This window comes from Maniola hyperantus, chromosome Z (assembly GCF_902806685.2).
Source record: "Maniola hyperantus chromosome Z, iAphHyp1.2, whole genome shotgun sequence".
NCBI lineage: Eukaryota > Metazoa > Arthropoda > Insecta > Lepidoptera > Nymphalidae > Maniola > Maniola hyperantus.
The window spans coordinates 9430630-9448412 of NC_048564.1; the positions used below are offsets into that span (position 1 = coordinate 9430630).

At 37.1% G+C, this 17783-nt stretch overlaps 2 protein-coding genes across 4 annotated transcripts in view; one reads left to right on the forward strand and one right to left on the reverse strand.

The window, feature by feature from the left end:
* The window catches only part of CalpC (calpain C), a 30188-nt gene extending 16889 nt beyond the window's left edge, over positions 1-13299 (forward strand). For 2 of the 3 annotated variants that reach the window (XM_034983948.2, XM_034983949.2), the window contains exons 3-14: positions 1992-2061; positions 3781-3892; positions 3994-4134; positions 4869-5037; positions 5409-5474; positions 6437-6534; positions 7253-7485; positions 8101-8320; positions 9268-9607; positions 10635-10899; positions 11427-11485; positions 13153-13299. In XM_034983948.2, coding sequence (XP_034839839.1) covers positions 1992-2061; positions 3781-3892; positions 3994-4134; positions 4869-5037; positions 5409-5474; positions 6437-6534; positions 7253-7485; positions 8101-8320; positions 9268-9607; positions 10635-10899; positions 11427-11485; positions 13153-13179 — 1800 coding nt within the window. In that variant the 3' untranslated portion in view covers positions 13180-13299. The remainder of the gene's footprint in view (positions 1-1991; positions 2062-3780; positions 3893-3993; positions 4135-4868; positions 5038-5408; positions 5475-6436; positions 6535-7252; positions 7486-8100; positions 8321-9267; positions 9608-10634; positions 10900-11426; positions 11486-13152) is intronic. The other variant, XM_069508529.1, reaches the window with a different exon arrangement.
* A 1013-nt stretch (positions 13300-14312) lies between these two features.
* Sdhaf3 (Succinate dehydrogenase assembly factor 3) lies at positions 14313-17737 on the reverse strand. The gene is made up of 3 exons (XM_034983724.2): positions 17560-17737; positions 17222-17439; positions 14313-16102 (listed from the first exon to the last, which is right to left on the reverse strand). The coding sequence occupies exons 2-3, from the start codon at positions 17396-17398 to the stop codon at positions 15899-15901; spliced, it is 381 nt and encodes a 126-aa protein (XP_034839615.1). The 5' UTR covers positions 17399-17439; positions 17560-17737; the 3' UTR covers positions 14313-15898.
* Between the last annotated feature and the right edge of the window lie 46 nt (positions 17738-17783).

A 17783-nucleotide genomic window follows, 5' to 3' on the forward strand; every position in this document is an offset into this window, starting at 1 on the left:
TGTATATATAAATGGAAAAGCTGACTGACTTACAGACTGACTGACAACCCCCTTTTTAACCCCCGACCCAAAAAGATGGGTGTTATAAGTTTAGCTTGTGTATCTGTGTGGAAAGGATTTTTCGAAATTCCAGCCCTAAGTGGTAAGTGGAATTTCATGGATATTCAAAAAATCCTTTGTTAATGGATACCTACCCTTTACAAAAAACACACTCTCCAAATTTCATGTCTCTAAGACCAGTGGTTTAGTCTGTACGTTGATATATAAGTCAGTCAGTCAGTCAGGACTTTGAATTTTATATATAATATTATAGATTGCCAAAAAATATGTATAGGAAAATAATCAATTTCTCTATAAGTAATTCTATACAACAATAGTTTGTGTACTTCATGTTCGAGTGTTTTATACGAATAATGTATAACAAATTCCACACACGTTATAGAAAAGGAAAGAGCATGGTGTGGCGAACAAAACTGGAGCTATACCGTTAGCCGTGTAGCGCTACTAAGCGTTTCAACATTAAATTCTGCTCTGTTGAGCGCTATAACTGACGAAAATAAATGAAAACTTTAACATTCTTATTTCTTACTGCCCGAGTAAACTTACTATCATTATTTATAAGTTTTTATTTAACTTTCCGTAATAGTAGATATATGTGGTCAAATCTTGCAAATGAATTTTAGATTAGTGAATCATTTAATTTTAGAACCGATTGAGCTGGGAACGCATTTGTAGCTTTGATAACTGCGCGATAATATGGTACTTACCATAAAAGTGGTCTTATGATGAAGCCGGGACATGCCCATAGGAACTCCTCAACTTCTCGACCACTCCGTCGTGTTTGGGCTCGTTGGATTTGTCTTAACAAGTATTCTAGATCTAGAACAGGTCCAAGTTCTCATGATTGAGCCGGGAGGAGATCGAAGGAACTCAACTTCTCGACATAACTCCGCCGTATTTAGAGTCGTTGGATTTGTCCTAACGCATACGTTAACACATGGCTCAAATAAAAGCTTGTGTATTTTTTACTTAATCCTCAATATCACATGGTTAAAATTTGTCACTTGTTAAATTAACTTTTTATAATGCACTCTTATTAATTTCTTCGAATAATACGTACTTACCTATCTTTAGACAAATCACGATCAGCTATCCCGGTATTGATCTAGATTGATTGGATTGATCTATCTATACTTACTAGGATATGAAATAGTATAGCCTAACTATTCCACATCCTACACTTGCGCAGCAACGCAGCAAGGCTACAATTTGTAGATTTTGTGTTCTATGAGATACCTTTCCACTTCTTTATACGCTTGGACAAACGTAGGTGCGCAAGCGCCGTCTAAAAGATTTCGATTTTTATGTAGTCAAACTCAAGGTCTTAGTCGTTGACCTTCTCGAATTGATTGACGTTTGTCGCGGGTGTATATTCTCGATATTTATGCAGGTTGTGGATTGAATGGAATCCACAACCTTTACCATAAGCTTTAAAATAATATGAAGATCAACCAGAATTTTCCAAAAAAAGAAACCAGAAATAAGCAGTCTTTTGAAAATTGCATACCAAATATTATACTTAGATCCTTATTGGTTATAAGATGTTATCATAAGCTCTAGCTACACGTTTCATTTAAGCAGACTTTTTGAAAATTGGATAACAAATATCACCTCAGTTAATACTGATATCCTTCTTACTTAGATGTTATAACTACTAAACTAAGCTGATTCATAGCTCCATTGTCAATTTTATGCATCAATTTGATAATTATATTGTTTTTTCCGAACTCCGACGAGAGCCTATTTATTACAATATGAATGTGATGTGTTATATTAAATTTTAAATAAATCTTCTTCTTAATCTTCCTCGTGAAATGTTCTGAATGATAATAAAATCCTCATTGAATTGCACGTTTAGGTATTAAAGAAGTTTAGGTATGTACCAAAACTAATAGGAAAGAATTGAAAACACATTGTAATTTTGTTCACAGGAATTGTACGCCAATCCGAAGTTTATTCAGGACAGCAATGACACTTTCGACGTGGTCACCGGCAGGCTTGGTGAGTTGACAGAATGATAATACCTGCTTCCTGCTTCCTGCCACTTTCGAAATGTGAAACTCTGAAATGACCACTAAACAAAAACGACACAATTAAGATAATTCGTTCATTGTTATGTATTTCTTAGATTCCATTAAAAATATTGCGTGAAACACTTTTCCGTCCCATTTATCAAAAAGATCATGAATTTAATCATTCAATTGCTATTAAATATTGATAGTTCAACACTTTCTTTGGATACTTATCGTAAACTAGTTTTAGTAAATCCATACTAATATTATAAACACGAAAGTGTGTCTGTCTGTCTGTCTGTCCATCTGTCTGTCTGTCTGTCTGCTAACTTTTCACGGCCCAACCGTTCAACCGATATGATATGATAAAATTTGGTACATACTTAGCTTATATCCTGGGGAAGGACATAGGCTATTTTTATCCCATAAGAACATAAAGAAGTAATTACAACACGGAACACCTACATCTAACTTCCAAGTCTAGCAATTAATTAACCATACCTACTTGCTAAACTTGGATGTAGTGTTCCGTTATATTTATGCCTGGCGTATATTTCGAGTGAAAGTGTGTTACGATTGTTCGGTATTATATTATGTAATATAATGCATCTATCGGCTATTATTTACATAATGCTAAAGAGCCATATTAACCAATCTCCATATTTGTCATACCTACGCACAGCGAACTTTGGTTTGGTTTTGATTTATTAACTGCACTGCGATTGTATCATACTGAACCTTTTAGCACAACCTTTCGAATCTCCGTTGCGAATTCAATTTACCACCTACTGTTGTTATTTCAACGCTGATGATGATTCAAAGAGTAAAATATCTTTCCTTCAATTAGATCAACATAAAATTAACCATATTTTTTATTTTATGATTTAGCTTTGGGTATATAAAACATAATCTTATCGGTAAAACCATCAGTCATCTACATCATCATAAGAAGGTAAACCGTGAGGAGGGAGCCATATCAGTCTAATGACGAGATATTGTATAAAAATGGAGCTCATTCATACTGTCTATAATTTATTATTATTAAATATAAATTACAATAATATAATTAATGATAGCAATGCAGAAGGCGAAGTCATTATGTATTTAAGTGAGATCAAAAGTGTCTATTGTATATTATCTTGCTTTACGTAACTACTAGCTGGGTATAGTGTTTAGCAGCTATGTTCATCGGTTCCCTTGCAATTACCAAACGAGACAGCTTTTGTAAAGAAAACGGATTGAAAAATTGGTTCACGGAGTTATGGAGACTTCAACATAGATAAAAATTCATTTTTTTCATTTCATTTCTATTGTTTTCGGGATAAAAATATTAATATACTAGCTGCCACGGCGAACTTCGTACCGCCTAACAGTCGATTCTTTTTCAGGCAATTTTTTAATTTTTTCTCTCCTAATAAGTATAGAAATCGTCGTCCACTTAGAGACAGTTTTATTATAAGTAGATATAAGTCAGTAATAGTAGTATAGATCAATATTAGTCTATTTATCTATGGGTTTACATAAGTGGTCATTTTACACTCCATTTTTTTTAAATTTCGGTACAAGTTAGCCCTTATGACTGCGATTTCACCTGGTGGTAGGTCATGATGCAGTCTAAGATAGTAGCGTGTTAACTCAAAAGGGGTACGGCAGTCTCATTAAACCCATTTTACATTTAAACTTTACAGTTACCAATCGTTTGTTTTAGGGGACAAATGGCTATTATCTTGCGTTGGAGTATTGTATCTATGCAAAGGACTTTTCTACAGAGTGGTACCGGCTGACCAAAGGATAGACACGAATTATGCTGGTGTTTTCAGGTCAGTAACGTACCTTACCTTAGGTATTTAGACTGATGCCTACTTACCTACTACAAAACATAATCCTAAATCATAGCTGACGGAGGTATTCCTGTTTTCAGATTTCGTCTATGGTGGTGTGGGCAGTGGGTAGAAGTACTAGTAGATGACAGATTACCAACAGTTCATGGCAAATTAGCTTTTATGCATTGCAGCAACTCGGAGCAACTCTGGCCGGCGCTACTCGAGAAGGCCTATGCAAAGTTAGTACCTATGTTAAATAAAAAAATCGTACATAAAATATATCATACGTATTTCTTTTATAATACCTACATTGCTGTTTGGATTATTGTTATTTATATAGGTTGAAGAATATACGTACAAGTTTGACGGCCTTCTTGGCGCAGTGCTGAGCGCTGTGGGTGGGAGGTGCCGGGTACGATTCCCGGCAGTGAGAATTTGAGAATTTATAATTTCTAAATCGTCACTGGTCTGGTCTAATAGGCGTCTAAGCCCGTGATTAGTTACCACGGGCTTAGACGCCTTGACGTTTTAGCGTTCCGGTACGATGCTGTGTAGAAAGTGATAAGTGGTTTAAATAAAAACTCTCATATCTTTTCCAAATTAGCCCACTTCCATCTTGGATTGCATCAACACTTACCATCAGATGAGATTGCAGTCAAGGGCTTACTTGAACTGGAATAAATAAATCGTAGCTACTTCTCCTATAAACTACCTAAGATAAAACGCAAATTATCATTTATTTAAATTGGGTACCATTGTACACTGTTTGATCGTCAATTGTGGAATTTGTAAGATAATGTTATAACAGTGATAACTAATTACTTAAACTTAAAACTAAAGCTATGAGGGTTCCAAACGCGCATATCATTATTATAAAAGTAGGAACTAGAATACGTCTCGTAATCTAGAGACTTAGCGTAGGTACTAGATAGGGTAAGTTTGGTTTCTGTGTTAAAAACATTTTTTCCCATAGAATGCACGGATCGTATGAAGCGCTGAAATATGGCAACCTGCTTGATGGCCTAGCGGATCTTACTGGCGGTATCACAGAATCGCTGAATCTAGCAGACCTGACTGACGCTGCTTCTCTCCACAACATTATGAAAACCACCAGCATCGTCACTGCTTATCGCTTACCTAATGTTAGTACGTACGAGTCTATTATATTTTTGCTAACCATAGCTGGCTGGGCGGGCTACTATTACCAGCGTATTAGCCTATCTAACAGCCATCATATCTCTTTAGGTACTTAGTATCAAAGTAAATACACTTCGGTACGCACGTACATAAGTATTTACCTAGTTATTTATATTATGTTCCAAGTATTTTCGAATGATCTCAATCAGATGCTTCTTATGTTATTATCTTTTTACTACTTTTATAAAACGGCATTCCAAACCAGTGGTAAATTAAAACTACCTGACTATTCATAAGCACTTGTAAAAAGTTTACATGAATAAAAAACATATTCTATTCTACTCTATTCTATTCTAAATGTATCCATTGATTCCAGGCGGTAACACACTCGGTTAAAAGTATCGAATCAGGAATGAATTACAGACTTTATAACGTAGAAAGGGTAAGCTTTTAAAATAGATCTGATAGATAGATATAGATTCTGGAAGAGATCGCTTTAGCGATAAGACCGCCTTTGCATGCTACAGCTATTAGATTAAGATCCTGTATTGTGTTTTTTCAATGTTTACTTTGTGTTGTGTGCAATAAAGTGTAAATAAATAAATAAATAAATAGATTGTGGCTAACTCTGCTGTACACATAATGAATGCTCCATGTTAAAAAAGATGGCAATAGATTTAAGTAAACCTGTCATTTTAATTTAGAGATTTTGTACAACAGAATTAGCACTATTGACCGACCTATATTAATTAAATAAATGCTTAATTTAATAGCATCAATAGCGTTTAAGAGCCTCAATACACGGGTACAGGAGTGGACTGAAAACCGAAAGGTCGACGGTTCAAACCCCACCCGTTGCACTATTGTCGTACCTACTCCTAGCACAAGCTTTACGCTTAGTTGGAGAGGAAAGGGGAACGTTAGTCATTTAACATGGCTAATACTCTTTTAAAAAAAATTAGAGTCGTGGTTTATCAAAAATATACTAGCTTATGTCCGGGATGCGTTGGAGTGCGTCTTTCACGTCACATAATATGCACGTTAATATTATTTACTACCTATTAAAAACCTTCCCGTAAGTCACAACTCTCAACAACATTTCTTATTTCAACAATACAATCGGACGAACGATGCTGCGAAAGCATAAACCATAACAAACAGACAGACATCATTAGTCTTCTTCTTCTTCCTGACCTTATCCCACGCTATGTGGGGTCAGCACAACATTTGTATTCTTCTTCCACTTAGTCCTGTCATCCGTCGATATATTATACCTACCCCGCTATTATACATATCCTCTTACACGCATATCCTCTTTCACGCAATCCATCCACTAAGTTAATTAATTATGAGATTATATTTGTAGAAATTAGTACAGAACTTTAATAGTATTTTCTTTTTCAGATAGATACCTCAGATGGGTCAATATATGTAGTGCGACTAACAAGGCCTTTGGCTCCTGGAGATACACATATCACGCACTTTATATTAGACCACGCAATGTATGTACTAATTAGTTGATATAGGGCCGAACCGCTGAAATTAATATAGTATGTAAATCTATCTGGAATCTGCTGATAAGTTACTTAGTAACGTTGTTGTTGGTCAAAAAAAACCATAAAAAACAAAATGTTTCTATCTGTGTCCATTATAGACTAAAACCATCCAACCGATGTGCCCCAAACTGGTTTCATTAGAAAGGCAAAAATGCGAAGATGGTTTTAGGCCACTAAAACAATGCATTAGGCACATTCTTTATCTTTCTTTTTAGCGTACGCAGGGTATCTGCTAGTCTATAATATAAAAATGAATCACTAAATGTGTTGCTCATCGTAAATCTCGAGAACCGCTGAACCGATTTCGCTAATTCTTTTTTTATAATATTCCTTGAAGTACGAGGATGGTTCTTACGGAGAGAAAAATCCCCCCTCAATTTTCAAAACTCCACCCGAGCGTAGCCGGGGCGTGTCAGCTAGTATTTTATAAAACTACTAGCGGACCCGGCAGACGTCATCCTGCCCGGAAAAGCAGTGCCACATTAAACAGCAGTGTTACCTATCGAGTTCAACTGTGTTTTCAAACCATCTCACCCATTGAAATTTCATCCAAATCGGTCCAGCCGCTTAGGAGGAGTTAGGAGACAAACACGCGTACAGAAGAATATGGTAGTGGGTAGCTATTATATTATGATTTACATATAATTTATTCCGTGGTACCCAGGTGGAGTTCTATACCGGTACACGAACGAGAGCGATTGACTTCTACCACTAAAGGATTCTGGATGCTCTACAGTGACTTTGTGTCAATGTTTTCTCGAGTGGAAATGGTACATCTCGACATTGAAACGAGTAAAGCAGAAACTTCGTTGGCCGATAAACAGAAGTGGCAAGTGAAAAGCCACCAAGGGCGGTGGAAAAAAGGCGTATCTGCAGGTGGTTGCAGAAATCACGTTAGTAAGTAAATCCATACTAATTATTATAAATGCGAAAGTGTGTCTATCTGTCTGCTAGCCTTTCAAGGCCCATCCGTTCAACCGATTTTGACGAAATTTGGTACAGCGATAGCTTTCATCCCGGGGAAGGACACAGGCTTTTTATCCCGGAAAATCGAAGAGTTCCCACGGGATTATTAAAAACCTAAACCCCCCGCGGACGAACTCGCGGGCATATCCACTCGTAGTTATTTATATTTTATACTTAACTAGCTGATGCCCGCGACTTCGTCCGCGTGGAATTAGGTTTTTTAAAAATCCCGTGGGAACTCTTTGATTTTCCGGGATAAAAAGTAGCCTATGTCACTCTCCAGGTCTTCATCTATACCCATGCAAAAAATCACGTCAATCCGTTGCACCGTTGCGACGTGATTGAAGGACAAGCCAACAAACAAACACACTTTCGCATTTATAATAAGGGTACTGATTAATATAAGTTAAAAGACCTGGATTTTGTAATTGATTTTAAGTATTGTTTTCACGGACATTATAAGACCACCCATGAGAAGCCGTAGCAAGTCAGCTAGTTTACCTATTCAATTTAAAAATAATAATCGCCCATCACAATTACTTTCAGATTTCTTCCATATGAATCCACAAATACAAATAGTACTCAATGAAGCAGACACTATCGTTATATCACTGAATCAGCACAGCATCATGGAACCGAAAGTTATAGGATTCAGTATTTACAAAATCTCTAAATGTCTCACCGAAACTGCATCACCACTATTTTTCAAAAAGACGAGGAGTTCAATAAATTCGCAGTACACAAATAGTCGACAAGTTAGTGAGAGGTATGTCAGAAAACTAGACGCAAATACGCACCTATAATAGACGCACCTTTGGGCTGGAGCACCCCAGTACCAACTCCTTCCATTTGATCGGATCCAAAGGCGGGCTGTTCGACTTGTGGACGATCCCAAACTAACCGGCTCGTTGGAAAGCCTGGAGCACCGCAGAGACGTTAGCTCTCTATGCGTGTTCTATCGCCTGTATAATGGGGAGTGCTCTGAAGAGCATTTTGACCTCATTCCACCCTCTTTTTTCTACAACCGCACCGCGCGCCCCGTAAGGAATTCCACCCTCACCACCTGGGTGTCTGGTGCACTTCGACCGTCCGCTGCGCCAGATCCTTCTTTCCACGCACGTGCAAACTGTGGAACCAACTCCCATCGGCGGTGTTCCCACTAGATTATAACATGGGGTTATTCAAGGGGCGGACCAACAAATTCCTAAAAGGCCAGCAACGCATCGGCGCGCGGCGGTTCCTCTGGTGCTACAAATGTTCATGGGCGGCGGTAATCACTTAACATCAGGTGACCCGCCTGCTCGTTTGCTCGCTATATCTATTTAAAAAAAATAGCAAAATTAACTCATACAAGTACGCTGGATCTGCGATCCCTGACCTGTTTTAGAAGCAACTAGATTTTCGCCATTTTGACGCTGATAGCAGCTGAGCGTCATGTGAGCGTATTCGGAACTAAATGTATAATGTATAATGTATAATGATACATCTATCATTATAGCGTCAACGCCATTTGATACAAAGCGTTTCAATTTTAATACTCGGTAGGTACGCCCGGTTGGGCGCTTCGAATCGACACAAAAATAAATCATATTGTATGGCACACCTCTTCCAGCGTACTTGTCTAAGTGGGTATGCCAGTTGCTGTTTAGCTACTTGTATTTTCAGGAAACAAATAAAATACTTCATTTACTGTACCTACCCAAATATTTTTAGGTGTCTGTTAGATGCCGGCGCCTACTTGGTGATACCGACTACATTTGAGCCGAGGCAGGAAGCGAACTTTTCCCTAAGAATATATTCAATCAGACAACTCAAAATGAGAGTGTTAGATTGTGCCCCACAGATGTTAAAAGCAGCAATACTTAAAGCACCACCTGGAATGGAATCGAATAGCTTCGCCCAATACGAATCGCAATTCCTTCAATTAGCAGACGAGCATAAAACGATAAATGCCTTCGAACTTCAAGAACTATTGGAAAGATGTTTGCCCAACGATTATATTAAGAGCTGTGCAACGATGGAAACATGCAGACAAATTGTGTTATCAATGGAAGTATCCTTTTATAAAATGCTGGATGGTGCCCGAGACTCCGTACGCGTGGTTTTAGGTTTTTAAAACCACGGCGGTAACTCTGAAATTTTCAGGGACTAAATTTGTCTCTGGGGTGTCGCTATATCCAATTTCGTCAAAATCGGTTCCGTTGAACCATCCCAATCCCATCCGTTGATGGGATTTTAAAAAGAATAAAAGGTATCCTAGTTATATCTATTTATGGTAGGTACGGTACACAAGCTATCTCAGCCAGAGAGACTTTTGCATTTGTAATATTAGTATATATATATATATATATATATATATATATATATATATATATATTGTATATATATAAAATCTTGTGGGGATTCTTTGATTCTCCGAGATAAAAAGTAGCATATGTCACTCTCCAGGTCTTTAACTATATCCATGCAAAAATCACGTCGATCCGTTGCGCCGTTGCGATGTGATTGAAGGACAAACCAACAAACAAACTTTCGCATTTATAATAATATATTATGGTTAGTGATATGGACAAACTATGGGTATGCATGTGTTATGCCTATTAAAATCTACCTACTTATAAACATTAATGATTTTAAGCTATTTTAAAGTAGAGATAACGGGTACATACCACGATTAATTTGATGTTTTTATTGGTCGATATTTCAATTGTCAACCCAATAGCACGGGTGAAATTGGGTTGACATATCGACAAATAAAAACATCAACTTACGAAGTCGCGATCATCATCTAGTAAGGAATAAATCTATTTTAGAGTCACTTAGCTACACCTAGAGGCATAAAATGTAATGGTATTGTGTGAGTGCTCACGATTAGGTAATGTAGCGTTGACTCATTGCACACAAGTGACTTCAGTTACTTAGGGACTTAATTTATTTGTTCTTCTGACAAACCCCTTTTATGCATTCCTTTATGTTATACCTACGAGGCTAAATAGTAATAATAATAATATCTTAAATTTCACGTAGGTAACTATGTACTTATTTCTTCAATGCAAAAATTTCCTCAGCAAATGATTCAGAAAGACGGCTCCGGTCGGATAACTCTTTCCGATTTCAAGGATCTAATTTGCAGCCTAAAGCACTGGCAGATGGTATTTCGATCGCACGCGCCGGAAAAAATGAGTGTGTTGAGGATCGAGAGGTTTCGCGACGCGTTACGCGAAGTTGGGTTCGTCATACCAGAACGAGCGCTGTCTCTATTGGTACTAAAGTACATGAGAAAAGATGGAATGCTTCGATTCGGTGACTTTGTATCGGCAGTCGTCCTACTTCATAGAGCATTTCGTAAGTAATTTTAGATGCTTATGTACATCTATTAAAAATACCTAATTTACTGTAGATTTTAAATAGGGTATGGGCGTCAGGGAAAAGAACTCTGACGGTGAAGCTGTGCAGTGGGTGATTTGTAGACCGATTAACTTTGGTGACACTAAGTGAGACGCGTCGCAGATGTCTGTGCCTCCGCGTGATTGGTTTGTCAGTCAACCTATCGATTCGCATGCTGTAGGTACATAACTATGCAGCCTCATTTACTCCAGACTCCAGAGTTCTTTTAACCTGACGCTAACCCATACCTTTGCTTTGCTTTATTTAGATATATATGCTTACCTACCAATTGGTACCTACTAACACATTCAAACAAGGTTTCAAATTTTGACTTCCTGAACGGCCAATCTTTTAACAATTCTTTTAACTTTACCATAAAAATCAGAGCATATAAATCAAAGTTTGAAATCGTGTATAATGCGTTGGTATTTGTTCGTAAGACGTAGTAGAGATGCCCTTTACAATACAGCTATGTCACATTTCAGATATGTTCTTCACTAACTGCTCTACGAGTTCATTCAAAGTTAATTTAACTTTCGCTGAGGTAGGTCCTACACGAAATAACCATTAAAATAACTTGAGCTTTTTTAGGGTTCCGTACTAAATCAAGGGAACCTTATAGTTTAATCTAGTCCGTCTCACTGTGAATCAGTCATTTAGATCAGCCGTTAATTCAAATTAAATTATAAAAACCTGTTAGAGTCCATACAACGACTTCTCACGCGCCATTTTAACTCTATGGGTCAACTGTCATGTCTAAAGTACGGTTCACTTTTAAAAAGGGACTAAAACCGTACCTTTGACATGAAATTTGACACAAAAAGTTAGAATTGCGTGTGAAAAGTAATTTTTTACGCATTATACCTACCGCTATGTATGTTCGGAAAAAATCTTTCAGCGCACCTAAAAATGAAAAGTGAGTCTAAAAAAATTATGGCATATTCCTTAAAGTGAGACTTCACTATATAGACAAGTTTTTTATTTAATAAAATCAGTGAGGTTTCTATGGGTTTCTTAGCCACTTTTTCTAAAAATCTATCGTTTACGAACTAATAAGCCACAAAGTGGCAGTTTTTCTTTTTAACCGATACAATTTAACCCTAAATCAGCAGTCTAAGATGGAAACAAGCTAACTTGGAACGGCTGTCGTGATCGTACTGGAACACTAAATCGCTTGACGGCATGGTTGGTAGGGTACTAACTAGTCACGCCAAAGGTTCAACCATGAATTTTACGAGTTGAATGTCCAGCCTCTACTTCCTAAACTACTACATGTCCTAAAAATCGGAAAATATCTTGAATATTAGGTAAATAGCACACGTTAGTATAGTTATAAAAAAATATTGTTATTTGTGAGACTAATCCATACTAATATTATAAATGTTAAAGTGTGTGTGTGTAGCAGACAGAACCTGTCTGTCTGCTAGCATTTCACGGCCCAACAGTTTAACCGATTTGGATGAAACAGAGTTAGCTTAAACCCTGGGAATGTACATAGGCTACTTTTTATCCAGGAAAATCAAAGAGTTCCAACGGGATTTCTAAAATACCAAAATCCACGAGAATTCGCAAGCATCACCTATTAAAAAATAAATAAATAGTAGTTAACTATAGTCGACAACAGATGTGGTGGGAATTTCGAACAAACGGTGTAGTAATATTTTAACGCCTATTTTGGGGTTTTAAACAAAACTATACTTAACTCGAAATCACGAGTACGTACTACGAAAAATACGATATTTGTTGCATTACTTAGATCGAATCGGTTCGAATACCGATAACGCAACAAGCATCGTCATCATGATCAACCTATCGCTCGCCTTTGGCTATAGTCTACCACGCTGACAATGTGCTGATTGGCAGACTTCACACACCTCTAAGAACATTATGGAAACTCTCAGAGGCATGCAGATTTCCTCATGATGTTTTCTTTCACCGTTAAAGCAAGTGATATTTAAATACACAAAACGCACATAACTACGAAAAGTTAGAGGCCCGGGATCGAACGCCCGACCTCCGATTGCCCGGTGCGGGCGAGCGCAGGTACATGCGGGTATGTGAGGCGTGCCCCTGCCACATACCCCGATTGCCATCTCAACATATCGCAGACTATACTAATAGTCACTGACGTAAATATACACTCTCAGAACATATACACTAATTTATATTTAAAAAAAAAACAAGTAATAAAATAATCTTTTTTTGTTTCAGTGGCTGAAGTCGGCTTTGACATGCTAATTCTAGGCTAAACAACATATCTTAACGATTCCGCTTAGCTTGACTGTAAATAGTGTTTATCTAGAGTGTAGACTGCATTTAATAAAAACTGTGTAAATAATGAATAAAGATTATTTAAGAAATGTTGTTAACATTGTACTTCCTCATCTTATATCCTACCCATAATATAAATGCGAAAGTTTGTTTGTGTGTTGGTTTGTTGATTTGTCCTTTAATCACGTCGCAAGCAGCATCGGATCAACGTGATTTTTTGCATCGCTATAGTTAAAACCTATATAGGCTATCTCGGAAAATCGAAGAGTACCCTCGGGAAGTTAAAAATCTAAATCCACCAGAACGATGTCGCGGGCAGCAGCTAGTTTTTTACTAAGCCGGCTTGAATGCCGATTGAAAACACATTTTTTTTTAATGCTAGGGAACCAAGAAAATTATTACCAGCAATAAATTTTACATCCAATGATATCAAACTTGTTTATAGTAGTCGTACCTATAGTCCGTACAAAATACTATAATACAATACCCCTTACGCGCCATTTTCACTATGGGTCAACTGTCATGTCAGTAAATTTAGTGCAATTGTGGTGCAATTCAATACGGGGTTTATCATTTCACGAGTAATGTTTATATTTTAAATAACGGGTAAGGTACATAACATGATTAATTTGATGTTTTTAATTGTCGATATTTCTACCCAATTGCACGGGTTGCACGGGTACGACACGAGAGTGACGTATTATGCTACTTTTTATCCCGGAAAATCAAAGAATTCCCACAGGATTTTCAAAAACCTAAATCCAAGCGGACGAAGTTGCGCGCATCAGCTAGTACCTACGTATATAAAAAAGCAATTGCAGTGCCGCATATTGCTGGTACGGTCATATCAAAACATCATTATCCTTATTATAAATGCGAAAGTGTGTTTGTTTGTTGGTGTGTTGGTTTGTCCTTCAACCACTTAGCAACGGTGCAACGGATTGACGTGATTTTTTCCATGGGTATAGATAAAGACCTGGAGAAAGCCACAGGCTACTTTTTATGCCGTAAAATCAAAGAGTTCTCACCTGATTTTTAAAAAACCTAATTCCACGCGAACGAAGTCGCGGGCATCAGCTAATAATAAATAAAACGCAAACTAATCCAAAAAAAGGATTTATTTCATCAGCTTACTTATTTCAATATGACTAGATCAAACTACTTAAAATAAAGAAAAACCGGCTAAGTGGAAGTCGGGCCTCCGGATTCCGTACATGTGACTAATTTTTGTGGTCACAACTTCAAATTCATTAAACACTTGTTCCATCGCCGAAACGAATCGAGCTAAAATCTAGAAACGAGTTGGAGAGCAGCGAGAATTGAGTGTGTAGTTGGGATACTTCTCTGCGAGTGCGACGGGCCGTGCCGCTATTACTCTAAGATAGGCGGCCGAGATATACATTTCAAAGAGTATGCAATCACTACGTTTATATTTAATCTCTGCGCAAACCACGCCAATATTTTGACCGAGAAGAGAGCGTTGCTCTGCTGAGCGAGTATTTTTCTTTAACAGCTCTTGTCACTGCGACAAACTATAGTTGCACCTAGTGGAGAGAGAGAGTTCTTGCCAATAGCGTGCACAGTCAGCGACCAACTATTAATAGGCCTGACCAGAAATATAAGAAACTTGGTCTGGGGACGCCACTAGTATAATATGATCTATGGTCACTAAGTATAATGATCTTATATATATTAGTTAGTGTAGTAGTTAGTAGGTTTAGCAATATGACGATGTATTTTATTTTTCTGGTCCGCTTTACATATTTATCTCTTTTAATTACACAGAATTATACATCGTTTGTGTGTTTCTTGAGCGAGAAAATAGTCGATAACTAGTCACTTTGACTATTTCTGTCGCCGGTGTAACAAGTGCCTAATGAGTGAAGGTTTTTATAGGCAGACCACAATCTTATGAAAAATACGGAAATGAAATTCCAAAATTAGCTCTGTGAATATCCTATGTACAAAGTGCTAGGTATGTAGTGAATATTGTGGTGAATTATGAATATTCACCACAGAGTACTATGTACATAGGATATTCAGAGTACAGTGTTGCTAACTTTGGAATTTCATTTAATGAGATTCTGCTCTACCTATAGTATTGTTGTGTCAATACAGCATAATGCACAATAGCCGAAATTCCAAGTTTAGTTTTTGAGATAGACTATGTAACAAAAATTGTCTAAAACAGACAACTTAGACTAACCAGTTTTTTATTAATTATTTATTTTTAACATTAAACTACATCTACAATTCTGCTAAAAATACACTTTTAAAATAATTCAACAATGATCACAAAAATTATGCTGTTATTACATTTAGATAAAATAAATATAAATTGATAAATTATATTAAAATAATGATAGCCTTAAGAAATAAATAGCAGTTTCTTAGAGCATTCTTGTGACGACAAAACGTCACATAGGTATGAGTGACAGAGACAGCACTCTACAAAGCTGAAATCTCATTCTAAAGGTTGATGTACAATATTTCTTGCAGGCTACTGTACTTATTATTTCTTAATGATTTTTCGTTTTTGTCGATTTTTATTTACATGTATAAATGAGAGCAACTACTCCCAAACTTTTTTAAGTGACAAACCGTTTCAGTCAGCGAGAATAACATTCGGATTCCTTGAATTTTCACTTTTTCGTTGTAAAAATTGTAAAAAGGAAAAATGAATTATTTATCTATTATTATCACTGTCTATTTGTTTCTCTTTAGAATCGTTCTCAGCATCAAAGGAGGCTGCCCTGTGTAGTTCATACAACTGCACCAACTGTTCATCGCTCATATAATCCAACATTTTAGGCTCTAGATATTTACCAACAGACTTCTTCTTGGCTTGATGCAGGGGTTTCGTTTGCTTCGCCAAATTAATTGCATAATCCTATAACAAGGAAAAATTTATGTACAACCGATAAACGTTAGGGTGCCAAGGTGCTGGAATGGCGACCTCGCACCGGAAGACCCCCATTAGGTAGACGGACGACATCAGACGAGTCGCAGGGAGCCACTGGATTCAGACGGCGCAATACCGTGGCGTGTGGAAGTCCCTACAAGTGACCTATGTCCAGCAGTGGACGTCTTTTGGTTGATAACAAGGAAAATCTTGAAAAATTGTAAGCACAATGCTCAGATAATGAAAATCTGACAATCGCCAAATTTGCACATCTCAACAAACTTTGCATCAGCTATTTTCTTTTCAAAAAAAGAAACTGACTCAACAGATTTCTCTAAAAATTCTACTCTCTTGGGAAGTGTGCTCAAAAAAGATCTATTTTGGCCTCCACATATACAGTATTTAATGAGTCATAATTTTATAAAATAACTAAATAATGAATATGAAGGGCTTTTTGGTTATAATTAAAAAAAAACTACATAATAAATTTTAATTTATTGATACAGTGAAGCCGATTCTCTTGTCTCTATCTCTAAACTAAACTAAACTAAATTAACGGGTCTAAATCTAGTGCTATCCTTTTCCGCAAGCAACATTATGAAAGGGATAGGAATAGATTTAGACGTCTCATCTAAGTTTAGTTTAGAGTTTGTGTACAACAGAGTTAGCCACATTATTCATATAGAGTATAGATAGATGTGATAGCCCAGTGGTTAGGGCGTCCACCTCTTATTCGGGAGGTTGGGGGTCAATCCCAAGCATGCACCTTTAACTTTTTGGAGTTATGTGCATTTTAAGACATCAAATATCACTCACTTTGGATCAAATATCACTCAGTGAAGGAAAACATCGTGAGGAAACCTGCATACGTGACAGTATTCCATAATATTGTTCTCAAAGGTGTGTGAAGTCTTGTCGAAGTCTCTCCAATCCGCACTTGGCCAGCATGGTGGATTATGGCTAAACCCTTCTCATACTGAGAGGTGAGGGGCGAGAGCAGGTACTCTTTAATGAGATGGTGATGGTTTTTTTTTTTAGGTAGGTATAGATGATCAATCCTACCTTTGAAGCAGGGTGGATCGCTAGTGAAGTAATAAATCTACTCACAGTCCATTCCGTAAGAAATATCTTGGCTTCAACAGGATTACAGTTTTTATGTCGTTTGAACTCTTCTCTGGCATAATTATCTCCCAGTAAACGCAACTCGCCAGGCAATGCCCGATGCACACGAAATATTAACTTGTAAAGGAGTCTTACTCTCGCAACGTGCTCCGATGGGAACATTTCTCGATATAAATTTTTTCATGAGTAATGACTTGTGAGACCTGCAATTAATTATTATAATGACATAATGATCATAACGAAATGAACACGAAAAAGACTTCTGCTTCGCTAGAGGGCTAGGGGCATTGTTGGAATATTATAATCACTACGTGCCTACGTACCAATATTTTCTTCTTTTCTTAATAATTTTTCTAAATATGCTTTCTACAATAACAGACTACCATCATAAAATTTATAAGTATTACATTGCTGGAAGGCTATAGATAGAGATACAGGAAAGCTATAGATTAGATGGCTCTTCGGAAGAGCCTCTTCCTGTGTCTTCCCGTATTAGTATATTATCTATGTCTTCCTCTAAGGCTAAGGCATTCATCTAAGGGCTAAG

Bases quoted from the DNA above. Each gene is read 5' to 3' on its own strand.
- Sdhaf3 (XM_034983724.2), bottom strand. From the start codon at position 17,398: ATGTTCCCATCGGAGCACGTTGCGAGAGTAAGACTCCTTTACAAGTTA. The intron at 16,103-17,221 runs GTGAGTAGATTT...TCCTTGTTATAG, and splicing joins TATTTCTTACGGAATGGACT to GATTATGCAATTAATTTGGC.